General features: G+C 38.1%; 1 protein-coding gene across 5 annotated transcripts in view; it reads left to right on the top strand.

Annotated features, from left to right (window-relative positions):
* FNDC3A (fibronectin type III domain containing 3A) overlaps positions 1–26,935 on the top strand; it is a 111,499-nt gene that overhangs the window by 41,532 nt on the left and 43,032 nt on the right. For 4 of the 5 annotated variants that reach the window (XM_063149293.1, XM_063149292.1, XM_063149294.1 and 1 more), the window contains 2 exons: positions 20,536–20,612; positions 25,330–25,567. In XM_063149293.1, the coding sequence (XP_063005363.1) occupies positions 20,536–20,612; positions 25,330–25,567 (315 nt within the window). Of the gene's footprint in view, positions 1–15,894; positions 15,938–20,535; positions 20,613–25,329; positions 25,568–26,935 lie in introns of those variants that run through there. The other variant, XM_063149297.1, reaches the window with a different exon arrangement.

Raw genomic sequence — 26,935 nt, 5'->3', positions numbered from 1 at the left:
TAAGCCTCCTCTCTTTCAGTTTAAAGTGCTGCCTCTTGACCTGTAACAATACACCCTGATAAAACGTCTTTCTCCATCTACTTTATAAACCCCTTTATATAATCAAAGGCTGCAGTAAGGTATCCCCAGCATTTTCTCTTCTTTAGGCTGAACAAGCCCAACTCTCAGCCTGTCTTCACTGGAGAAATGCTCCAACCTTCTGACCATTTTTTTGGCTCTTCTCTGGACCCCCTTCAAGTCCATGTCTGTCTTGTGCTGAGGAGCCCAGGACTCGAGGTAGGAGGAGAATCCCCTCCCTCATCCTGCTGGACACACTGCCTTTGATGCAGTCCAAGATACAGTTGGCTGTCTGGGCTGTGAGTACACATTGCCAGCTTGTGTCTAGTTTTTCATCCACCAGTATCCCCAAGTTTTCTGCAGGGCAGCTTTTAATCTATTTTCTACTCTTTTCTGCTGTCAGGCTTGGTGTGGTTTTGATTGTTTACAGATACTGTTACAGCAGCCATACTGAGTATCTTAAAAATCTGAAAGTAACTGCTATTTAAGTACATTTGAAGCAAAGCCCCCTACATTTATCTTGTTCAAATATCATCTTGTGCTTTGGTGTTGAGTTTTATTTTAATATTGGAAGTGGTTAAAGACCTGTCATAAATTCTGTATGAGTTGCCACAGACCCCTGAGAATGGGACTTTGTTAGTTGCTAATGGTCATTGGGAGATGCTTCCCTCACAAGACCACCATAGCTTATTATCAAATCCTAAACACTGTGGTAAGCGGAGGAAGTGTGTGCTGTCATTCTGTGGTGATTTTATAATGCAAAAATACCTGGCACTACATTAGTGGTCACATTTATAGACTTAAAGGGTGACATCACCTCTAGAAATGCCATATCTTGTTTGTGAAATTACTCAGTATCCATGTTAGCACTGGGCAAAGTTTAGGAATAAAAGAACGTTTATTTAAATACAGAGCTCTAGTAATGGAACAAACTAGCAAAAGCAGTAGAACACTATTAACAAGAGTTCTCTCCTAGAGCACATCTAGTCTTCTAGGTAGCTTAATAGCCTGAGTAATGGACCCCTTACAAGTAAACTCAGGTGTGTATTACAGAGATCTAGAGCGTTGGTTTTCCTGCTTCCATTAAGAAGAGCTTATTGAAGCCAGCCAGAGAAGCTGCTCTGGGTGCTCTTTTTCTTTCTGTAGCCTGAGCAGAAACTGATTTTTCATCCTTGTTTCCATTTATGTGTTTCTCATTTCTAAATACTGAAATGCTGCATGAAAACATGTGTAAGTTTATTTGCTTTCCTTTTCATCTTTAATGATGATTTGCAGCTTTTCTCCACAGTAGCCTTCTGAAAATAGATGTAAGGTTTTATGTATCATTTAATTAAAAAAAAAAAAAAAAATCTAAAAAACCCCTCAAAACAACCTCACCCTAAATGGTAAATTATTTCAGTTGTCATCTCCATTCCTTCTATGTAGAAGACTAAACATATTATGTAAGCCTGAAACTGGATATGGATACTTAGATTAACTTCCTTTTCTACATATTAATTTTAGGATCTCCACTGGAAGTATTTAGAGGGCCTTTATGAAAGGCATTGAGGGAAGCTAAGACAAATCAACTGACAATATGGGGTCAGAGCAAGCTACAGTGATTTGCAGCTAATTAATTATTGGTTAAGGATGTCTGTGCAGAGGGTCGGAGCTGAGTCTATAGGAGTACTAACTCTAAAGCACCTCTTTTTGGGAATGACCTTCAATATACACAATTTTTTTTTAAATTAAAGTTTTTCTATTTCTAGATATCTGCACTCAAACTAAAAATAATATTAGTATTGGCCAACTATGTGGGAGTATGACTGCAGAGGATACATAATTCCATTTTGTATTGAAACAAGATGATGAGGGAAAGTGGTCACAAAGCGTGGTTGGAGCAGCTTGATTTGGAGCTGTCTCATTCCAAAATAATTTTAAGTAGGAGCTGTCTTTTTATAGCTTAGATTGATAAACAGGGTGCATGAATGCCCTTGCAAATATTGTGGAAGAATTAACCATTCTACCTTTTACTGGTAGCCTAAAAATTGGATTGAAATGTGGCAAATACCCTTCTATGGCAATGTTCTTCACTTGGGGCTCACTAAATGTAGTGGTGTTTGCAGGGGCCCCAGGACAAGGGAAGAGATGAGAATTTTGACTTCATGTTTTAGAAGGCTGATTTATTATTTTATTACTTATATTATATTATATTATATTATATTATATTATATTATATTATATTATATTATATTATATTATATTATATTATATTATATTATATTATATTATATTATATTATACTATATTATATTATATTATACTATATTATACTATATTATACTATATTATATTATACTATATTATATTATACTATATTATATTATACTATATTATATTATACTATATTATATTATACTATATTATATTATACTATATTATATTATACTATATTATATTATATGAAAATTATATATTAAAACTACACTAAAGAATAGAAGAAAGGATTTCATCAGAAGGCTAGCAAGGAAAGGGAATGGAATGATAATAAAATCTTGTGACTGCTCACAGCCTTGACACAGGTGGCTGTCATTGGTCATCAAGTAAAAACAATTTCACACGCTGGGTAAACAGTTCTCCAAATCACATTCTAAAGCAGCAAAACATGGAGAAGCTGAAGCTTCTCAGGAGAAAAGATCCTAATGAAAGGATTTTTCATAAAATATGTTTGTGACACCCTTCTGGTGAGGTAAAGAAATGATGTCTTTAAGCCCTCACTGCAGCACATGTGGAATGCTCATGTGTTGGCTTTGACACGTAGCACAAGTTCAGTTCATAAGTCAAGTACTATTGGCAGGTAAAACTTGCCGGTAAGCCCTGCTGCTGTAGCTCTTCTGGTACAAGTGCTGAATTAAAGCTGGGGTCAGACACATCTCCTTGGTTCTGTAGGCCCTCTTGCAGCAGGGCAGAGGCAGTCTTCTAGAGTCACGACCATCTTTCAAATTTGTTGTGCTAACTCAATGAAAATTTCAAAGTAGTGCAAAACAAGGTCATTCTCTGGACAAGAATAAAACACAGCAATCCAGAATTCTCTCCCTTAGATTGGCCTCTCTCTGCTCTGAGAGTGACCATGAGAATTAACCTCGTAACAGAGCTCCCTCAGCCTTCTCTGGGAACTGCCTGACCTTGTCCTCCATTAATTCTGATGACTGACCAGGTCTTTGTGGTCCCAGTCTCATTGAGCCATTAAAGAAGCAGGCAGGGATGACACAAGAAGCTGTTATTGGAAAAACTTACTTTATCATGCTGCTTTTCTGCCAGAGCAGCTCACATTGCTGTTATGCCTACTTTGTTAGTGTTATAAATACTAGACTTCTAAAACATTCTATTCCCAGAACAAATTGAATTTGGTAAAAGTTTGATTGAAAAGAAAACTAGAGTTGTTTTATCCTCTTCTGCAGTAGCAAATTAAAGAAAAAAAGGGAATGCATTAATTCATATCTCTCAGATGTTGACTGTAGTGCGTCTTAGGAAAAACATAGTTTTCTGCCATTCATTTCTGTTTAAAATGTGTTAAAGAGAGTCAATATCTTTATATGGACAAAACATGCCTAATATTTATTGCCTTGGTTATTTCTCTTTCTTCTAATAGATATTTTTAAACTTTTGTTCTATCTTATTTCATTCATGATATGTAAGTTCATAAAATTCTACATTCATTGTAAAGTGTTCAGTCAGGTTCTCCTTTTCCTGTTTGATTTTTCCGGTATATTCAGATCAGTTAATCTTCCCTTGTATCTTCTTTAATCTTCTCCTTTATTCCTTTTTTTGACTCCACTGCAAACTCAGCCTGACTGTAGGAAGGTTCTGGAGACATTTTGTTTGAAATCTCAGTGCTTCAGCTGCATAGTGAAGTCTTCTAATTTTAGGTGTCTAAATGTGTGTTTCTATATGTGGCCTTGGATCTGAGCTCCCATTGAAACTAGTGAAGATTTAGTCACTAGGTATAGTGCACTCAGTGCTTTTCAGCTGACATCAGTTTGCACTCAATAGCTCTCCAGGCTCCACTGTCTGTACCAAGTAGGTCTGCACTTGCTATAATGGGAGTTTGAAGTCCTAACTTGCACAGAGACATATAATTTTAGATACCTAAATGAGATGTCTCCATTTTGTAACTAAAGCTTGGCTATTATAAGCTGAAATAAATAAGGCTACATCCTGAAAGTGCCTCATTTAGGTGTGTTGATTCACAGTTGTACCCTCAGTGAATGTCTTTGTCCTCAAGCACCTGAACTCTTTGAACTCATCCATTTCCATGAGCATCTCACATCACATTTTACAAGGATGGTACTGGTTCTTGGAGGTGCGTGTTGGGAATGAATTTACAGCCCTACGTTGCAGCTGGAGAATGCCCCTAAAACTTGGTTTCTATTACTGTAGTCAGATATGTCTAGCCCCAAGGCTGTGAAGTATTAACTCAAGCTGCTGAGATACAGGTGCTGTTATTGCCTCAGTGTGGAATCTGTTGGATGAGCCTTGTATGAAGCATGCTAGGCTTGACAGGTTTGTGTCTGGCAATATTAGAATATTCCCAGGGCACTGCAATCAGTTAATTTGATTTCTTCTCTGACTGTGCTGTTGATGGGAAAGAAATAGCCCTATATTACTTGCTTTATGAGGGGGAAACTGGTAGGATCTGTTCTTGTAAGAGTAAGTAGATGTAGTTAGTAGTTTTCTCTGAGTAGAAAGTTTGTCTAATGTAAGCAGTTTGAATTAAATTAAAAAAACTAGAGCTATGGGCATTTTATTTGATATTTTCACTTAATGTACAAACATTTAGCATAACTTAAACTGATAGCTTAAACTTTATCTTAATTGGATGCAATCTGATTAACTAAAATAATAAAGATTCATGAAAATCGCTAATATTAAAGAGTGGAAGAAGTTCCTTAATTTCATTATCTGATTATTAAAAACAAATAGTGCTTTTATTTTGTAGAAACTCAAACTGTGTTTATAAATGGACTTTGTGCTGGGTTTTATGAAAATGGAAAGGCTAGAACTTTGTGCATAAAGGACTTTTGCTGGATCCTCTTTTGTAACTATACAGTACGAATACAGGCTGGTGTGTCATCTGTTGGAATATGCTGTGCATTGTTAGATGAGACCTCAGGAGAGTTCCTTGTAGCTCCACCCTGTGCAATTCAAGTTGTATTGCTGAATTCTTGAAGTATAGTTGTAGCTGTTAAACTATTCAGACTTCTATCACAGAATTACTGTTGGTAAGAAATAGCTTTGAATTGACTTTGGTTTACTCTTGCCCTCTTGTAGCCATGGCTGCCTTATTTTGTGCCACTGCCACTGTCAGGCCCTTGGTAGTTGTGAAGGGTTGCAGACACACTGGGAAGGAAAAGAGTCTTCATAGTTGTGGAGCAGCTCTCATGGCCATTGTTTTTCCAGAATTCCTCAAAACAAAGCCAGTTCCTCATACATACTCAGACTCACACCCATGACAACAAGCTTACAAGCTGGCATTGCTCTGCCTTGGTGCCTTCTCTGATGCCAAAAGTTGTTGGGTACCCAGGAAGTTAGTCTCCCTTTCTTTCATTTTCACCTGTGCAAAGCTAATGTGTTTTTTGTTCTTGCAAGAATGTAATATCTAACTAAATGCTGCAACTTTGAATCCAGGGATTTTTAACTCTGTTCTTGGTTTTGCTTTTTTGATTTGTTTTGTAGTAAGAGATGAATCAGCAGCACATGGCTTGATAGATGTGGCTGTGCATGTGTTATTAATAGTAAATTAATAGCTGTCTTTTTTTGACTGTCTGTGAAATGGCTGAGGTTTTGTCAGCTTGCATGACTTACATGATCATGTCACTCTTCTTCAACTTGATTTAAAATCATGGTAATGTAAGTTCCCCTTCTTCCTTTTGCAGACATGCAGCAATCTGTTTTACATCTAAAGCAGTTTATTATCCAAATGAGGGAAAGGAAGAAGAGACAGAAGATAACCAAGGTCATTACATATAGGCTAGCTGTGCACAAATATAAACAGCTCCTGTGTAATGTGAGTTAAAGACTGGTTACAAGTAAGTTCAGCCACTTAAAGCCATTAAGAAACAGTGTAATCATAAGAGGTTTCAAAGTTGGAACGGCCAAATTCACTGGAAGTGAATACAGCTATCCACACTGCTGTTCTTGTTTCTTTATGCCAGAGAGAAGCTCTTTTTCACACTACAGAGGGCTTTCTAGTTGTCCTAGAAAAATCAGTTGTCTAGGGCAGGTGCTCTAGGACATCATTCAAAGAGCTTGAGATTTTTTCAAGTGACTGTATAGCATCCAGTAATTGGTAGATGGGTCTCAGGTTATTGGTACTGGAGCTTCTAGAGAAGCTTATGACACCTTCCTTCCCTTTTGATTAATCAGCTGTTCAATGACGATATGGTTTATCTCCTTTGCTTGTTCTCCATTTGTTTTTCCAGTAGACCATTCCTCAATAATGGTCTTACCCTTTTGCTTTGATGCTCTATATAGGGGCCATTTTCGTAAATACTATGTATAATGTGTTTCCCTTGGATGATCTTTACAGTTCAGAGGTTGGATGGATGTGCCTTTCAAGGCAGCTGAAGAAAAAGCTACAGTAAGAACCATAAATGCAAAACCAGTAGTAATTATTATTGCTCATTAATTCTTAAAAGGAGTTAAAATACAGAGAGTGGTCAGCCTTTCTTTTCTTCTCTGTTTTGCCAACAAGTTGTCTCTTGAAAGATAGCATTTAAGTGAAATGCTATTGTATTGCATCCTCAGCTGCTTTAGACTTGAAGAGTTTGTACTCTGAAAGGCATCACTCTGTGGACAGAGTTAACTCTTTTGGTTTATGCAGCCAAGAGACGTCTCAGTAAAGCTCTTAAGCAGCAGGCAGATTTGGAAAATTATATGACACATACTTAAGTATGCATTTATCTTTTCGTTATGCTTTCCATGTACTTTGTATTTTGTTTCTTGTTTTGTGATCCGGCAAAGATTTTGAATCAGATTAGATAGACAGAAAAAAAAAAAAGGACTTTGACTCTGACCTAGATTTAAAATTTAGTTAAATCTGAAATCTTATCTGACTTTTTACTCTTATTTTTCAAGTGATAGCACATACAAATAAAGCTTACAGACAGATCCTTGGGGTGCCTAAATAAAGCCCAAGGTGAGTTTGGGAATTTGAGAAGCTAAACTTTGTTTTTTCTGAAGGAGACTTTTTTTTTCTGAATTGGGGTCAAAAGCAGAGTGACTATCTCCCATTAGTTTCACACTGCTGGTGGTGCAGTTTTGGGGAGCATCTGGTGGTTATGCAATGCATTAATGAGTGAAAATATTTAGTAAGTTACAAGGGCAGTCTAAACAACTGGAACCAGTTAAAGTTCTTCCAACATGAATGAGTTTTAAAAATCACCTGCTAAGAGAGCTGAAAAATAAGAGTGAATATCAACAAATATTGATCAGAGGTGTAGAGGACTGGCTAGTGTGAGACCAACTTCCATTCATTTCCCTGATTTGTACTACAAAGGGATACAAGAGCACTGTCAAGCATGAGGGTTTTGAGATTAATTATTGATGGTTTGATCACTTTTTCACTTGTGGCCTATGTGTGTTAGTGCATTTCTACACAGGTTGTAAATCTGACATGATAAGTATGCAGCATTTTCAATAAAATATTTATAAAAGATACTGTTTTATGCTTACTACACCCTTTTAATGCTTCTGAAAATGAAAATTGCTTGAACAGGAGGAAAATGTACCTTGGAAATACCCTATCTTTTCTTTTAATTGCAGCTATATACACTTCAAAGTTTCCTTGCATCACTTTCCAGCAAAGATATGACACATAGTAGATTGTTATTATGCCCACACAGCTTTCTTTGTTCATCCTCTGTCAGGTCTTTCAGATGCCATACAGAGCACTGATTTCTCTACAATAGCTTTCCAATTGTGCATTATGTTCATAGAATTTCAGTGTGTTGTCATGTTTTTTTTCATTACTGAGCCTTGTCCTCTCAACTGAAAAACAGATCCATTATTTTTGATGGGAAAGAATCTAGTCTCATGTTGGTGACAGTAGTTAAACAGAAGGGTATTGGGTTTGGAGTTCTTTTCAGAAGCACATAAATGTACATTGCTGGATCATCTTCTTGTATGGTGCTACTGTGCTGCTGGGTCTGGGCAAGTAGTACAGTAAACATTTCTGTTAAATCTCTCTGTTCCATTTCTGTTCCATCTCTCTGCAGCTTCAGAGATATGGAAAAAAGGTCTGAGGTGCCTGGGAACATTCCACATAGAAAAAGAGGCTTAATGTTGGGTAAGGTTACATCTATTTAGGATGTCGTTTTGGAGGGAAGCAGACAGGAGTAGAAAATGCAGGTGTAATGAATTGCAGGTATGTAATGGAGGCTTGAGGCCAGATACCTGCATGTTGCCTGTTCCCTTGAAAGCATAGCACAGAATGTTTTTGATCACTATTTCCAAAGAACTTCAGCAGACTCAGTATAACCTCTTTTTTTTTGTTAACAGTTCTAAATTGTGCATGAAATAGGAAAGGATTGAATGCTAAATCATGATGCACAGCCAGCCTAGGATGTAAATATATTCCTCCTTAATCACTCAGTCATCAATGCACTCGGGTGTCTTTCAGCTAACAAGACATTCTAGAAATACTTGGTATTTCAGCAAAGCTGATCATCCAGACAGCTCTATGGCACAGGAGATCTGTATTCCAGAAGTGGTAAAAGATTAACAAGAACATGCAGTAGTTGTTCAAAGGAATGTTGTTTGAATGGTACCCTGAACTGGGTGAAATGCAGTTATATACTATGCAAGGTTGTGCATAAGATTAATAAATTATGGATGGGGATCTCACTAGAAACTTGATAAGGAGGAAAAAGAAGCAGGCAAGCTATCTATTTGAGTCACAAGATAAATATTATCTCCAGTATAATGTATCTGTAAAGCTTAGTGTGATCATAAAATGCATCAGGACAGTTGTTGTTAGTATAGCTAGGGATGTTTACAGGATTCTGCTGAGATTTCAACTGTAATTTGATAACTCATGTTTACAAAAGATGAAATGAAGCTGACTCCAGGTGTTGTGAATACAAAGTGTTAGGATATTCAGGAGAAAATATAAAAAGAAAGCAGAAGAGTTTGGTCTGCTTGGCTAAAAAATGACTTTGCTAGAAAACAACAGGGATTTAAAAAAAATAATTAATGCCAGAGCTAGTCTAGAGTCCAGTTGGCTATCAAGTGGCTGTGAAATACTTTTATATAATTACAAGAAACTTGGCTACATAGGAGAGTGGTGCTCCAGAAGAGCAGTCCAGTAGGGAGACATACGGATAAAAGAACTGCTTTGCTATTGGTTTCCATGCTTCTACATAGAATCCATTCATGGTGGATCTTGATGTATGATAATGGGAGAGAGGAATGAAATTGCAATTGCAGGTGAATAGACTTGATTCATGAAGTGTTTTTCAGGCCTTGAGCCCTCATGGTTCAACAACAGAAAATTTTCATCTCCTGCATCCAGACAATAGTGAAGCAATAAAAAGATTTCTGCACAAAGGGCACATTTACTTTGCAGCTATTTAGCAATTTTCTTGTCTCAGCTCCTTCATGGAGGGATATATTGATCCATACATAATGTATAGTAAGGAACTCCACTGTATGCATGTGTTGTTTTTCCTTTCTTCTGGTTTGGAATGACAACTGTTATATGTCTGAGCCAAGTTAGTTGTTTCATCCCTGGCCTCTTGTTTGGCACAGGTAAGTAGATTCCTTACACAGTTCTTTCTGGCTCCAGGTTCATTTTGGATGCCAAAGCAGTGGGTCTGTTACTTTCCAAAATGTATTTGGTTACAAAGCAAATTGAATTTGAAGAGAACACTGCAATGATATAGGCTTGTCTTTGTTTCTGCTTTGTTTCCAGCTTACTGCTTTCCCAGATACTTTCTTTCTGGTAATGCATGTTTATTAACATTGCTGAAAGCTTTTTATCAAGAGAAGCCTTTGCTATAGATGCTCTTAGTATTTGAGCTCACATGCTTCCCATATGTGTAACTCGCTTGAGATTTGTAGAAGATAATACCTCGTTTATGTGTAAAGAGTTCATTTACAGAATCAAGGAGTCTGTCACATGAAATACCAAAAATTTTAAACTTCAAATTCCAAAACAAGTTTAAAACATACAGATTTTAAAGTCTTTGTTAGTTAGATTGCAGACTCTGAAAACTATTTTCATATCGCTTTGAGCAGTAAATTGTGAGGTTTGCAGTGCAAATTGGCTGATAGTGTTAAGGGATTTGTCAATAGTAGAAGCATTTCACTGCAGAAGGGGCTGCAGATGTTTGCAGCAAGCATGGCACATTTCTGTGTTGCCAAGTCTGACTGACAATATCTTATCAGTCAGACTTAGCTTTTTTAAATGTGTATCCTGGTTTGGGGTTAATTAATTTGGGATCAAATTTCTGCAAAGCTTTATGGACATGAAAATTCTTTTATGTGGACCTTAAGTCATTAGCAGAACCACAAATCTTAATCTAAGTGTTTAAGTACTTATCATATCAATTGCAATGATAACGGTGTTCAAGAACAGTAGTTTTTCAGTCAAACTTTTATTTCCACTGTCTTCAGAGCATCCCCTAATGTATCTGCATTTATAGGCTTGTTACTAGTGAAAAGACAGAGAAAAATATGTCTGTGGGAAGAATTGTGATTGCAAGGGATGATGTTTAAGATGCTTGGAGTCCACCTTAGTTGTAACTTAGATTTAGCTGCAGAAGTCTCAGATGAAGCCCAGGTCACCCACTAAATAATGACTGAATCCAAGGAAGCATGCTGAATCCATTGCTTCTCCTGTTTTGACCATGGAATTCCCTACATGCCTCTAATGCTTCAAAACATGAGGCCACAGGGGACAGTAAGGAGACAGACATCAAAGGCAGAGACAGTATAGAAACAGTATATAAATGATGCCTTTCTGTCTCTCCAAAAAGAAAGGCTGCTTGTCTACTTGGGTTGTATTAAGTTTGTTCTGAAATGAAAACAGTATCATCAGCAGGAAATTGTTTAAAGCCCTTGCCCACAACCAAAACCAAATCTGAGCTCTGCAAATACCACAGAATCTAAACCTGTAGCTCCCTGATTCCCGCAGTGTCCCTTAGCCATGAGGCTCTGGGAAATTCTGAGTTGGCCTTTTCTTTTGTTGGCTTTTGGAGGTGGGCATCTTCACTTCAGAAAAAAAGATTCTAGATAGAGCAAAAATATATGGGAAAGCAAGCTGCCTTTTTCTGTTGATGTAATGGGGATTCCTCTATGATTTAAGTGAAGTCCTGGGTTCTTCCTCTTTTAAAGGCTGACTCTGAATTTTCCACTTAGAAGCTCTTGGATTAAATGAGTTAAGTGTGTTCCATTCCAGTTTCTAGTGGTCCATCTCCAGCAGAAGTGACCCAGGTTATTTCTTCATTTGGTGTTCATAGCACTCTCCTAAAAAGGAGCAAGCTGTGATGAATGTGCAGAAGCAGAGACTTGTCCTCTGGAGGCAGTCAGTGAATCAGGCTGCTGAAGCCAAGTGTTTGCTTTAGATGCTGCAAAGTGTAAGGTGTATGACATCAGATGTTTTCAGTTTGGTCTTAAATCTCTCTTTTGCCATATGATTGTGTATCATTTACCTGGGTCTTGTTCCCATGCCACAGTTTGTGGCATGATAGAATGATTTCTCATCACAAATGTCATCTTTTGAATTGTCAGCTTCATGGATTGTTTTCTCCACTCTTGATATGAAATAAAACTGTGTAATGAAGTGTTACTTCAAAATCTATTTCATGCTTAAGAAACCTACATCTGCACATTTGTTTGTGGAACTGCAGAGTTGCCAGAAACTTTGTTGGTGAACTCAAGTGAACACCTCACATGGAGACATAAAAATAATTGTATACAGTGAGTGTGAAGAGAGGTAGGGCTGTAGGACCAAACTCTTTCCACTGCTTAGTATTGTTACAAATAATCTTTTCATCTGATCAGAAGAGCAGACTCACCTAATTAAAGAACCACATCTGAGAGTAAAATTTCAGTGAGACAGCTGTTGGGTGGGAGGTTTTTTAGAAATCAGCAGTTGACATTAACTTTTTACCTTTTACTGAGAAGAAGATTTAAGCCTGGTTTTGTACCCTTGAACTCTAGAGGTGGAGCCAATGCCTTTCTAGATTTACCTATTTTTCCTTCTTCTGCTAAATCATATAGAAGCCAGGATTATGGGATTTCTGGAAAGCTGAAATACCCCACATCTTACTAACTTAGTTTTATATCTTCTAGTTGGAATGATTACTCCCAAACTGGTCTCTTTAAAGAAAGTTGTGTTTTGTATTTATTTTACATATCAGGAGGATTTCAGCTGTTAATAATAATAATAATAATAATAATAATAATAATAATAATAATAATAATAATAATAATAATAATAACTTTTGTTCTGCTGTGGTTTTATTTTAAATGAGCAATATGAATCTGCATTGTATTCATTTGTATAATTAGATTGAAACCTAGACAACCCAAAGGTTTTCAAATGAAAGTACTTGTTATTAGTAGATTCCAGAGGCTCAGAGTAGGATGCTTTAGAGATGTCTGCCTTGGTTAGAAATAAAAATTTGACTTGGGCACTGAATTTCTTCTTGACAGCCTTTTCTGATAGGACTTTTTGCTGTGTTTTCTCATGCTGTATATGACGTATTAATCCCAGTTTGTACAAACTGATGATTTTTTTGTTTGTTTTATATCCATGGACTCTTCTCTCTTGTCCATCATTTTAAAAGACCTCACCTTAGAATCGGTAAAATTGTTCCAGCATTTCTATGAATGCTGTTGATTTTCTTAATCAATATATAAGATTTGTATAAGTAATATTCAGTAAATCATATTCAAGTAATTTTATGTATATTTGTATATATATATACATATATATATATATATATATAGTTTGTGTGTGTGTGTGTGCATAATAATTTGGGAAGGAGCAATGTTAAGAAATTTGCACATAGGAAAGGAGACTTCTTTGGGTGCCAGCTGAGACAGAATGTGCCAGATAATTCTGCATTCTAGTTTCAAGCCAATGTAGCCAGGTAAGTAAATAAAATACCTCATTAGTGTAAAAAGTTGAATACCAGGATGATGAAAAGGCTTTTACAAGTAATTATACTATGTAATACTATTCTTAGCACAATCAGGCAGGCAGGGGTAGGAAGTTGAAGTTAATGCTTGTTCTTTCCAAGATCTGTCTCCTCTGGATCAACACAGTCTTTTGTAGAAGACACTGTCTACACACCAAGAACTGCCAACTTGTTCTTTTCACTCTTAACCACTAGCAGCTGTCAGTAGCAGTGCTTAACTTATTAACTCCCTGGTCTGCAGTGACCATGAGAAGAATGGTTTTCTTAATATGAGAAAAAAAACCCAAACCCACCTGATTAGAAAAATACCAATTCTAGTGGTAACAACTGTTAGATTATTAAATTGTAGATTATTCTGAATGTTATGCATCAAGTGCAACATGATTAAGCAGCATGTACAAATACTAAATTTAAGCCTGAAAAAGTTGCACATCTGTACTGCTCAGCATTAGTGCTAGGAAATTAGGCTCTCCTTGAAGAAAAAGCTAAGCTATATGCAGTGCAGATAGATTAGAATGAGTGCAGATTATTTTTCTGCTAAGAATAATAACATTTTTTATCAAAATATCACATTTGACTCCCTCTGAAATGCAGCAATTTATGGTTCACCCAATATTTAAATTGGAACTCTGTGAGGGAGTGAACAATTTTTTGACCTAACTCTTCCATATAGTTAGTAAATCATTGCCCTAAGCTGGCAAAATAAAGAGAGTAATTTAACAGCCTGGGCTGCACAGTACAAAGTGTGTGTTGTATTTCCACATTAACATCTTTGAATCAATGTTACTTTTTTTTAGTGAAGTAGAATTCTTCACTGTGGCACACAGTTGCTTCAGAAAGTAGGTATAAAAAGTCTTATTATTGTAGTATCTCAAACAACTACAGTCATTCTTCTGCACATTCCCAAGTGTAACATTGTCTTATGAAGTTTGTGCTATTCAAAGCCATGGACTTGCAGTCTTTTTTTAATTACACAATTGCATCATGGTCATTGTTTAGAAACAGGTGAAATAAAAGTACTTTTAACATTTCAACATAGAAACCATTGTCACCTTTTTCCTTTGAAAGTATATCAGGCCATTATAAAAGAAAACTGATAGCTGCATTAGTGATAAAGTGCTATAGGAACCTGTCATCTCTGCACTTCGCCTGAGAAAGGATTTTCTTGTGAATATGTATGTGTGGTTTCATGGGAAAGATCAGGATCTCATTAGGATGTAATCTTTAGAAATACTCGAGGTAGGCTTCATAGCTTTCTGCTCTTTTATCCATTATTCCAAAGTCTCTGTAAAAGAAACTGATGCTCCCCCTGCCCCCCACTTTTGAAAGGAACTATGATAATGTTTTACCTTCCGCTTTTCCTTTTGTTTGCCAGCCTGCTGTCTACTGATAGGTTTCCTTTTTTTTTTTCCTAGTCAGTTAATACATTTCAATTGATGTTGAGGCTTTGTCAGCTGCTGTTCCCCAGCCTTGATGGCAAAAGTAGACAGATGGATGGGGGAAGGGAAGGGATTGTTTTGTCAGGATGAATTTAGAGCATAAGGGATACATTAAATTGAGCGCACTGCCAGCTGAAGTCTTCTGATCACCTGTGTCCTTGCAGTGATCCCAGTTCCTTCTTGTGCTTCTTCTCCAGCTTAGGCCAAACAGTAAGTTCTGCACTTGCTTTCTTGTTTTCTTATTACTTGCTTTTATTGTGTTGCACCTAGTATGTGTATAGATGTTGAGGTTAAGTTAAAGTATTAATTTGGAAGTATTTTCCAGGCACGGCTTACAAGACAAATGTAGACCAATTGGTGGTGGTTGTAACTGCTGGGTTTTTTAATTAGTTGTAGCTGTTGGGAACCCAAAATAAAACTTTGAAGTCTTAGTCCTTATGTAAAAGAGCGGTGCAACTGTTTGTGGCATCTGGGACTATTGATTTACTGCAGCCCATCAGTGTTAGAGGGGTGTGCTGCTACGTCAGCTGGCGCTCTATTGTTTCTGCTGCTGTGGCCTTTGTGTTTGATCCTGTCAGTGCTTGCGTCAGTGATGCATATCATCGCCTGTGTGATGTCAAAGTGTGGGTGTTCGGTTATAGAGCCATAGTTAACCTAATGTGCTGCAGTAAATCCTGAATGCTATTTCCTCCTGGGGATAGCAGTGATTCATCACCGTTCACATTAGACTAATGCTAAGTATAGCAGTGTTCATGAGCCGCAGTATCCACATAGATTACTATCAAAGTCATTGCAGCTCTCCAAACGCTGGGCCGCAAAGTGTTTGTTTGCAACCAGATCTGTTTGTGCACCCCCTTTCTTAAGTGTAAACTGATTAGCAGGTCAGCTCAAGGAAAATCCTCTGGAAGGACTGGGCCTAAGTAATTCTTTAGCACTTAATTATGCTCATTAATGTAAAAGCTTTCAGCTGAATGACTGGGCTCACGGCAGGCAGTGGCAGTCGGCAGATTACAGTACAGAGCGGAGCGGGGACCCCGCGGGCTCGCAGAGGACGCGGCTCTCGGCGGGGCGCTGGCCCTTGAAGCGGCGACGCGGGCGGGGCGGGGCGCAGGGCGCGGAGAGGCCGCGGGGCGGAGCGGAACGGAGCGGGCCCGGCCGCGCACCTGAGGGAGCCGCCCCGCCCCGCCCCGCCCCGCCCCGCCCCGCCCGCAGCCGCGGCGCGCCGGGAGCAGCCGCCGGCCCGGCCCGAAATGAGCGGTAAGGACTCCCGCCTGCCCGGTTCGGCCGCCGTGGTGAAACACGACACCTGCGGGCCGGCGGCCTCCGCGCTTGTGCGGCAGTGGCGCATGGGGGACAGCTGCAATGGTCAGGAAAAAAATATCAATATCTGTGGGCAGGAGTGGGAGCGCTGCCAGGCCCCTGTGTCGGTGCGGCGCTCTCGGAGGGGTGTGCCTGCGGTGCCGGGGGCCGCGGGGGCCCCGAGCCGTGAGGGGAGCAGGACGGGCAGCCCTGGGAGGCCGCAGGAGCCGGTGCTGAAGCGCAGGGCCGGGCGCGGAGTGCCCCGGAAGAGCATTCCCTGCCCGGCGCTGGGAATCCGGTGTGTGCACCTTTGCCTGGGCTTTCGTGAGCCGCTTAAAATGGAGCGATGCTTCATGGTTAAAATAAAAAGAAATGGTGTATGTGCTAGGCGAGCGGTGGCGGTATCCTCAGGTTTTCAGGTGTTGCTATGTTTAGATCAGCTTGTCACGATCCTAGCGATGATGCAGTGCTGGTAATTTTGCTGCATGTTTATGGTGGCTGTAATGAGCATAATGAGGTTTTTATAGTCTGCTCAAATGGACACGTTGGAGAAGTTCATCAGCTATTGCTAGGGGAAGGAGGTATTCCTCGGTGGGATTTTAGGACAATAATAAATCGAGACTGTGGTGAAGCATCTGTGTCTTTGGGTTCAGTTCCATTAAATCAACCCTTAGTGAGTTTGATGAGACATTTTTCAGTAATAAACCAGTTATGTGCTTGTTTCCACTCCCACGTTGTTTCTTTTCCACTTACTATGTAAGAGAACTTGTACGCTTGAAAATGTATCAAAGATTTGAGACCTCCCCTTACCAACAACAAAGTCATCAACATTCATTATACAGTGATTTGGATTAAATCAGTTCTCTTTATGTGCAATGGAAATATAGATGTTTCCTTAACATGAACTCCTGATGCTGTTGTTTGCTGGTACTTTATAATAACTCTCACCTCATGGTAAAACACACTGGTTTTGTCATGCAGCACTCCAGCCAATACCTAAAAACATGAAAATTCCTCTTATAGTGTATTACACCACAAGAGAGCTGAGATCTTCACATTAGTGAAGAAAAAATACACGTTTTTATAGCATATTATAATTTTATCTTCAGATAAGCTTTTGCAGGTTGTAACATGCTTCCTATCAAGAAATCAGTAATCTTGCTGTAAAACACAATGTTCATTCAAAACACCTGTGAAGTCTGCCGACTTTTTGTCCCATGCTTATCATTTTCTTGGATGTCCGCCTAGAAATTTCATTTCACAGCCACTTGGAAATCTAATCAGAAGTAAATTAGAGTTCTTGAATATTCAAATATGTTTTTGCTAATTTTGGTACTTTAAAGTGCAAAAGATGGGATGCAAATTTTGAAGCGACTGATTTGACTCTATTCGAACACTGCAATACTTTTTCAGGTTCATGCACTCAGTTTATGCCTTTACTTTTGTGACTGCTAGATTATGGTATACTGAAAATGGCTTTGTGAATCAACCTTTGTACTGTATGGGAGATAACTGCTCTGTGTTTGTTAGAGAGATTAAAGTGCTAAATAAGTAAACCTTGAAAAGGTTGTTAAACAATATCCTCTAGATGTTTAAAGCAAAACAAAACAAAAAAGCCAAATACCGATAATCACCGGTTCTCAAAAAAACCGCTTGCCTGTGTGAGTTTCGTCATCCCCCAAGGACATGCTGTTCTGTAAGAAGTTCAAGTAAATGTGGTCTTAATTTTCCATTTACTTGGAAATTACATAGTTTTAAATTGTGAATTTAATGGAAGTGTCAGTGTTTTGTACTCATTATAGAAAAACTAAGCAATGCAAGATACAAGTTGTATAAAATCCACCTTCTTATGTAGGAATTTAAACCATTATTTATTTCAATGGCAACTTAAAATAAGTGTGCTTCCATTATTTTTGACCTCTTTGAATTTATTGTAGTAAGGTAATGCACTATTTTAAGTTCTCTTGCTGATTTTTACTTCGCTTTCATTTTTTTTAGCACTTCATATTCAGGAGAAACTTTTGCTGAAACATTTTTGAGTTTCAGATGAGCAAAAACACTGGAAGAATGTTCAGTTCTCAATTTATAGCTCACTGTAGTCTTTATATTCTTTGCTGTTGCCGAGTTCAGTGAATAATTCATTGAAGACCTTGTTTCTGAAGTCTCTTCACCCCCTCCCCCTGTTGTGGGTTGGTATTTTAATGAATAAAGCTGTGATTCTTTTTAGATAGCATATTTGCAAACTTCTGTGTCTTGTTCTAAAGAAGTTCCTATAATATATGCAATCAAGTTGGATTACATGCTTCTTTTCTAAGGAGCACTTTTCATTGCTTTTCCCTGCTCTTTGCTTTCAGACAGAGGTATCTTTATTTTTCTGTCAAGTCCATATGTATCAGTGAGGTGTTCTAATCTTATTTACTGTAACTTGCATTTAATCAGTACTTTCCATTTGCAGATCCTAACAGAGTTTTAAAAAACATTAAGGAGGAGCTATGAATGCCCTTTCAAAAGTATTACTGAAACTGCGTAAATTGGATTGGTACTTTTGCTAGCTTCAGTTTACTGAATTGGAAATTTGCAGAGTGCAGCCTACAGTCTGAATTCCAACATTTTTATCTTGTCACAAAACTTGTTCAAATTATACTGTGTTTCAGTATTTCTTTCATTATTAAAATTCAGTGTTTGTTCCCCTGTGTGTTTAAAGCACAGTAATGTAAGGATGTCCCTCTTGAGCCTGTACCAATGTGCTCACTCTGGTAGAGGCCAGTATCAAATACTAAAGAGGACAGCACAGGGATAGGGCAGGCACACAGAAGAAACTTCATTGTTCATTAAACAAAAGTATGTTTATATTTATATTTTTACAGCTCTTAATGGATTACTTCTCCCAAACTGAACCTAATCTTTAGTTTCTACACTGTTCTTAAAGCAAGGAGTTACACAATTTAGCTGTGCATTTTATGAAAAGTTCCCTTTTATGTTTTAAAATTTACCCGGTGAATTAGTTTACTATCTCTGCTTCTTGCAAATGAGAAACTATAAATTATCTATCTTTCCATTTTTAGGGTTTTTTAAAAATAGGTCTTTTACTGTTTCTTTGCTGCCAGCCCTTAAACCATCTTCTGGTGGAAGAATCCTGAATTCCTGGTCTCTTGAATCTTTCCTGATAAACTGGCAGAAAGCCACTGTAAACATTTTTTTGTCCTTTTCTAGTCCTGTGTGTTCTTTTTGAAAGGTGGAGTCAAAAACATTGCTCAAGGATTGGAGGTACAACATGAATTTATACCACAGCATAATGATGTTTTCTGCTTGTTCCCTGTTCTGTTAGTAATGATTTTTTAATGTTCTCTTTCTTTCTGCGAATACCACTAAACAACCCTTGGCTGGGATTTCTTTAGAAATCCATGTAGCAGCTGCATGGTGTGTTTGTTTACATCTGATTTATGGCTTATCGCTGTAAAGAAACACTTCTGGTGTTATCCAGATGCATCACTTTGCACTTAATAACATTATTCCTTCTGGGTTTTTGTCATCTGATCAGTGAGTGCTGTGAGGTCCTTGCTGCTCTCTGAGAACATAGCAACAATTTATCGCCTTGCTGTTCATTTTCTTTTCTGGAAGCTTTGTCTGATATGCAGAACAGGTTCTTTGGGTGCCTGTGGGACTCTTTTCTTGGTCACTCAAAGAACTTTGAAAGATGATCATGTACTTCTCTTAGTTTCCTGTTCTCCAATCAGTTGTTAATGGAAGGACATTCTCCCTTTTTAACCAAAGGCAGCATTACTTCTTTGACAGTCTTTGAGAGACATTGTCAAAAGCTTTTTGAAAATCCCAAGTATTTGACAGCATCCCTGTGCTCTTTGAAGGTATCTGATTTTCTAGACACTACTTTATCTACAAATGCCACCTTACCACATTCCCATTGTGTCATATTTATCTAAGAGTGTGTAAACTTCTTCTTTTATGGTTTGCATGGTACAAGGATCACCATGGTGTCCTGACTTCTCCCATTAGTTGGAGCAGACTTACTAGTTGGTAAATACACTAACTTTTCCCTGGGACCTTAAGTTCATGTCTCACCACTTATTGTGGTACTGACACCACTTTAGTTGGTAAGACCATAGTAAAAAAGAGCCATTTTGTAAGTAATTTTCTTTGTAACTCTTAACTAAATATTATCTGGTTTCAGCAGCTTGTTTCAAATATTTTTGTTGGTTTCTGTTTTATAGTCTCTTCTATTGTCTTTTGTCTTGGAGTATTTCTTTTGTCATCTGTTGAGTTTTTAGTTTTTACATGAACTCCTCTGTGAGCTTATTGATAGAGATGGAAGAAATATCTGCTGGGGATTTTTTTTTAGCTTGTTACTGGTTTTGTTCAACTGTTTTTTAGATTTCAACGAGGGCCCTTTGCTATAATTTTATCTGTACAGTTCGTTGCCTTTGTTTATCCATGTTATCTTGTATATTTTTCACTGAGACTTAGCTGAAAGAACATACTGAGTTGCATTCTCAAATTATTAAATGGTGCTGTACTGAATATTTCTGTAACCCACTTAGGTCCTGCTCAGGTTCCAATGATGTCCCCAAATGGTTCAGTGCCTACTATTTATGTGCCTCCTGGATATGCCCCACAGGTATGTCACTTCACTTTCTTCTTAATTTATTTATTTTCATGCAAATTTTGGAACTGGAACCATAATTGCTAATTCAATAAAATAATTTGTTAGATTTCAGTCAGTATGATCAAGCAAGGAGATAAGAGATGTCTCTCAGTATTTCTGAGATGGGAGACTTCTCATGCTGTGTCTGTGCCTGTTCAGTTATATATTAACTATGTACATGACAGTAGCAAGCACGGTTCCTTGCTGAGTTCACAATCCTAATGTACTAGATGCCTTCTGAATAGAAAATGCAATCATGACCCAGATATCTGCTTGTGCAGGACCTGTACTGATTCTTGTGTTAGTGGATATTTTCTCTTGGCAGCAATATATATATATATAATGTATAATTTATACATGTACATAGTTCATGTCTGGGAAGTTCCCTGTAGATAAGGAGAAAAATAGGTCAGTTGAAAAAGTACAGCAAACAACATGGAAAAAATGTCAGCTGTCCATTGGGACTAGGTTATCATATAATAGTGTTTCCACCACTTATCTTAAAGTGGGACTCTCATTTTTCACTGCTGTTTGATTCCTAATTTAGATGGCTGGAAATTAAATGTGAGCTAGATAACCTGGACATCCTTTAAAGTAGATTAGAAGGATGATTTCTCCTGGCTATTTCTGACATGTGAGTTGTGATGAGATGTGTGGCCTTTTAGATGGTGCCTTTTTCTTTCCCTTGCCTGTAGAACAAGTCTAGGGCTTAGTAGGTCAGATCTGGAAGTTAGAGCAGTTGAATGCCACTCCCCATGATGGAAGTCTCTCTCAAGAGTTTGTGTTGCTGTGAACAGTCTACCTCTGACTTGGTGTGCATCCAGTGGTGTACACTGGGAAGGGACTACAATGCATAAAGTACAGCAAAAAAGCCCATGGTGTCAGCAGATGTTGGACAAATTATTTAAACAACATTTTAAAAATTGTCCTCTAGTGAAAGAAAAGGCTGTTAGGGCAGGCAGACTACTACTCTGATTTTATTTTTCATCTCTTGGAAGTTGACTGATAAGTTGATTCTGTGTTTCCTTTGTAGTTGAGTTCCCTTACAAGAAGAAAAATTATATTTATATATTTATATTATTTATATTGTTATATTTATATTTCTAATGTTAATATTTATTTATAAATAATCACTAAAAGTCCATATATCTTCAAGTCGTAGTAAAAAGTCCTGATTCCTATTAGAATTTATTTTTAAAGAACTGAAAGAAGTTTAGAGCTAAGCAAAAATTGGAATTTTACTGTATTTCTTATTGTTTTCATACAATGAAGTACATATTTTAAAAGTTGTGAGACATGTGCCAATCTGAAAATTATTTTTTTTATAAATTTATGCTTCCTTTGAGGACAGTTTGAGTCAAAGATGCTGAAGGGCTGGGCCTTGCTGAGGCCCATTCATAAGGGGTTTTCACTTTCACTGGAGTTTGTTAGTCCAAGCAGGTGTTGTTTTAGCACAGCACTGACCTTTGAGCTGAAGGAGCCTCTCATCTGTGCAGCTCAGAGTGCAGGTGGAATGAGCTCATCTGCTATTTTCATGGGTAGAAGTGCCATAGTCCAGGACAACCTGTAGTTTATAAGCCTTCTGAAGTGCTTATTACTGACAAAACATACCAGACTTTGAGGTTTATGATGGGAGTTTCTCTTACAAGCCAGAAGATTTGATAGCAGTCTTGCAAAACAGGCAAGTCTAACATTATAGAGCTAAGAGTTTTCCCAGACTTAGTGCAGTCCTAGCAAACTTCTATGGTTTGTTCAGGTATAGTATATTTTTAAAGGTCAGCAGCTGCAGCTATATTTTGTGTTGAATAGGAAACCAGCTAAATGTCCTAAGCTGTCAGCCGGGAAGAACTTCAACATAACCATCTTTTGTCTCTCCATTTTCATTTAGTTTTATTATGCCTCTGCTTGCTTCAGTTCCTGTTTGGCAGTGACACAGTGTACTGTCCTCTGTTAGAAGTTGAGGATAACCACTAAATAAAAGATTTACTTTTCTTATATCACATAACTAAAAAGCAATTCATCAGCTGATTTCCTTTCCCCTTCCTCTTCTTTTGGAACTGTAGTTGTAAAACTGAAAGAAAGCCCATCTTTATTCATCCTCTCTTAAGCCATCTATATTCACTGTCTGCAGTGAGTTTTCCTGTGATGTTTGGTTCGTTCACGCAACCAAACAGGCCTGTGCCAGAACCACATTTTGCTCGCAGAGAGCTTGTTTGCTTTTTAAACTTAAAATTACAGATTTACCATGATGCTCTGGCTTTTTTTTTTGGAGCATTTTTATCTATGTAGTTGTCTGCTAGAGGCCTACCATTGAGCAGATGTTAGATCTGGAAGCACAGTTACAGGCTTGTTAAACATAAGGTCCCTGCTGTTATGGATTGGGTGACTATTTCTAAGTTACTTAGGCTATTAGCAGGCCCGAGGAAACAAGTTGTAAACTAAGCAGCTCATTTGCTTTTTAATGGGAGCTGCTTCCTACATAATCTGAGTCTACTCATAAAATCATAATAAGTTGCAGTATTTTGGGGGTTTTGTAACCAAAAGGGACTTAAATAATTAAAACTACATTTCAGTGTTTAGAGAATTTCATAGGACAGGAGAAGTTCTAGTTGTATTTACTGCTATTATATTCTGCCTTTAGACTACCACACAGCTATGGTTACACAGATTTGAATTGTATTGTCTTTAATTACTCTTTCCCAAGAAGGAACAATTTCTGTGTACTGAAAATAAGCCATTTCTTATAGTCATATTATATGCATGTTTTTTAAAGCTGTGTTCACTTAGGTAACATTATTTTCCAACTGTCTATTAAGTAAAGTGGGGTCAGCTCTATTGTGTACACACTTCTGTGTCTTCTGGATGTCGTTGCATATGCATATCCTACAGTACCAGAAGCGTGCAACTCTATCCGCAGCACTGTTTCTCTCAGCACAGTGGTGAAGTTTTGAAACAATTTCCTGTACCAATCTCACTTACCTTGCATTGGTTCAGCTAGCAGGATAATTTGGGGCTGTACAAATTAGATTGCTGGCAGAGAAAACAAAATCAGAAGCTCTGTTCCAGATGTACCGGATGCACATCAACCCCTAATGGGGACATGGTAAAACCAATGATCCTCCAAGCAGCTTTCTGTCATGGACTTGATGGAAGCATTCACTCTAGGGTACAGGGCTAAATCTAGCTAAGCATGATTCCATTAACCTTAAACAGTGGAGCTGAAAGCAGCTTGGCACTAAGTGTTTTGATCTATTGATCTGTTCCTGTTGCACCAGGATGTTTATTGGTGTGTGTACATGTCCCCATCTCATTTCAAATGTCAGTGATAACTTATGGCATAGAGTTGCCTTTTCCCTGCTATTGAATGTAGTCATGATGCTCCATTCTTCTCCCCTTTTTCTGGATAAATGTTCCATCTAAAACCTTCCATTGCAGTTTCTGCTATGACTTTATTCTACAGCATTTTACGAGGAAATGAAGAACAGCTTATTTGTTGGCATCCCATACACTAAAGTTACTGACACCACGATACACTCAAATCAAAATATGCCAAGATCATCTCTAGGTGTCACCAAGAGTCATATATTTATGTGAATTTACAAACATTTAGAGAGGGCAATGATGTGAGGTGCTTCAGGGGCAGACCCTTGTTCCTGGTCTAGCTGATGACCCACCCTCATTTACTGAACATTTTCTACTTCAGTACTTGGTACAGTTTGTGCCCTTGTGCCTGCTCTCTAGCAGAGCCCCACGTGCTGCACAGCCCAGATGTGCTACAGGTACCATGCACAGCACACCTCAGCTCCCTGTGTCTTTCAGATTCTCACCATGGGATTGCACATGCTACTGCCATTGCTTGGAATTTCTGCCAGCGTTGCAAAGAGCCACACTTCACACAAAGGCTGCTGTCACATCTCCCATTTGCTAATTTTTCACAATCCTTTGCCCTACAGTCTGCCAATGGCTGCCACAAAGGCCCCTGTTTTCTGAGTAGCATGGGACTTGTTCAGGATTCAAGACCTCTTTACAGGTAGAAGGATATGGGGAGGAGAAAGACAAAAAATTTTAGAACTACTTGGTTTGTGAAGGAGTTTTGAGAGGGCTGACTACCATCCTGGTAGTTTGATGCTAACAGCTTGATGCAGATGGTGGTTACTGCAGGGCTGCTATGGCTGGTGTCTCCTGGGTTAGTGTTGGTGGGCTGAGTTGGGGACAGGGCAAAAACCAGACACTTCTTAGCTTTTCTCTCACTAATGATGCAGAGTGAGGTCTGTCAGTTCACCAGTTCATTTCTAGGAAGCAATCTAGTTGTTAAACTGTAGAACAAATCCTACAGCAGTGTAGCATACAGGCAGTGTATGAGGAATGAGGCAGAATGAGGATGGAAATGGGACCCATAGGAGAAGCTTGACTTGTGCTGTAAATATAGCAGGTTGTTTGTTAGATACTCTTACAGTCAGGTTTTTTTTTTTTTTTTCTTCCCCACCATGTTGAAAATTAATGGCATTGCTGCAGTTAATACACTTAACATAGATAGTTCTTTACTGTCCTTTTTTTCCCCCCTTGATATTTCCTGTTTTATTTTCATCAGATGTGAAGAGTTTACTATTCCTGATTTTGTTTAAGAATCTATAGAAGCATATTTATCAGACTGTCATTTCTGTTTTGTGTGGTATATCTCCCTGTACAGGTTATTGAGGATAATGGTGTTCGAAGGGTTGTGGTGGTTCCCCAGGCTCCAGAGTTTCACCCTGGTGGTCACACAGTGATACACAGGCCTCCACATCCCCCACTGCCCGGCTTCCTTCCTCTTCCAGCCATGATACCCCCTCCTCCCCGTCACATATACTCACCTGTGACTGGAGCCGGTGACATGGCAACGCAGTACATTCCACAGTACCACACTTCACAAGTCTATGGGGATGTGGGTAAGTAGCTCATCAAATAGTGCAAGTTTTGGCAAAGGCAATAATGTTCTGCTCGTTTCCAGCATCTGCTATGTTGTTGTGTGGGCTTTGTTAAGCAAGGCTTACAGCTTCAGTGGGAGTCATACGTAAAAAAATGTATGTGAATACCAGCCTTGATTTGGCTGAAGCTTATTGTTCCAGAAGTTCTTTTAATTTATTTGGTTGTCTGTTCAGTGATCCACTAAACTTAGAGATTACTTCTTGCATGTAAAAGCTACAGATTTTCCCAGCAAAGTGATGCAGAAAGTGTTTATAGTGTATTAAATGTTTCAGCATTTAAATCCATGCCTGAGCACTGTTCTGAGATTTCATGTCTTGCAAACATCGTGTTTGAAACATGAAATAGGAATTCTTAGTATTAAGGAAAAAAGTGGTCCATTTTTCATAAAACTATATGCATTTAATTGAATGTCCCTTTGAAGTCCAGTTGAAGTAATAAGGTGCCACTAACCTAAATTTAATAAAGTGGTTAAAGCCATCTTTGGTAGTGCTGTTGACATCTGCCTTTACTGTGGTTTGGAGGCAAAGTGTATTTGTGTTCTAACTAGGGGCTGGTTCGTTAGATTAATATTTACATTTCTGGTAGACTTGCTTTTCTTTAGATAAGGCAGGTGCCAACCTTGAAAGACTGTCAGAAAGCAGTTCTAGAGAAAGGTAGAAGCTATGAGGAGGGAGGTTAAACACAATTTTCAACATTCTGTGATACTACAAAAATAGCCTAAAAACGGCCTTCATCAATTTGCTGAGCTTAAATAGTTAGCATGAGCAAAGTGGTAAGATAAGAATATACCAATGTTTGATCTTCCTGGAATTCTTAGGATTTCTGTACTTTATTTCTTTTTGCACTTCAATAATGGTACATTACTAGATGCTCTTCAGGTGCTTATTTGTAGTTTTGTTTCCTGATTTCTTGTAGATGGCAGTTGTTTACTTTTAGTTTGCTAAATTAAGAAATTGGGGTATGATAATTAAACACATAAAATCACAGAATCACAGAATTTTAAGTAAAACCTTTCAGAAATAAATTGCTCATGGAGGAGGCTACAGCTAGAAAGCAAATAAAATGATGCTTCTTAATGGAATAATATTTTTTTAGATTTTTGCTGCCAGGTTATATCACTTTAAATATGAATTCAGTGATAATTTGCTAAACTGCTAATGTAAAATAATGATAAAGTGAGATTCTTTGCTTTATTTTCAGTGTCTATGAAAAATGCCTTTGGCTTTAGGAAAGTTAAGTATTAATACTGTAATTTTTTATGTATTTGCTACAGATTTCATATTTAATTCTGGATCTCTTACTTTGGCTGTAGCTTTCAAAAGTCAAAA

The sequence above is a fragment of the Melospiza melodia genome, chromosome 2 (genome assembly GCF_035770615.1).
Source record: "Melospiza melodia melodia isolate bMelMel2 chromosome 2, bMelMel2.pri, whole genome shotgun sequence".
Taxonomy (NCBI): domain Eukaryota; kingdom Metazoa; phylum Chordata; class Aves; order Passeriformes; family Passerellidae; genus Melospiza; species Melospiza melodia.
This window is presented reverse-complemented; position numbering and strand designations above follow the sequence as displayed.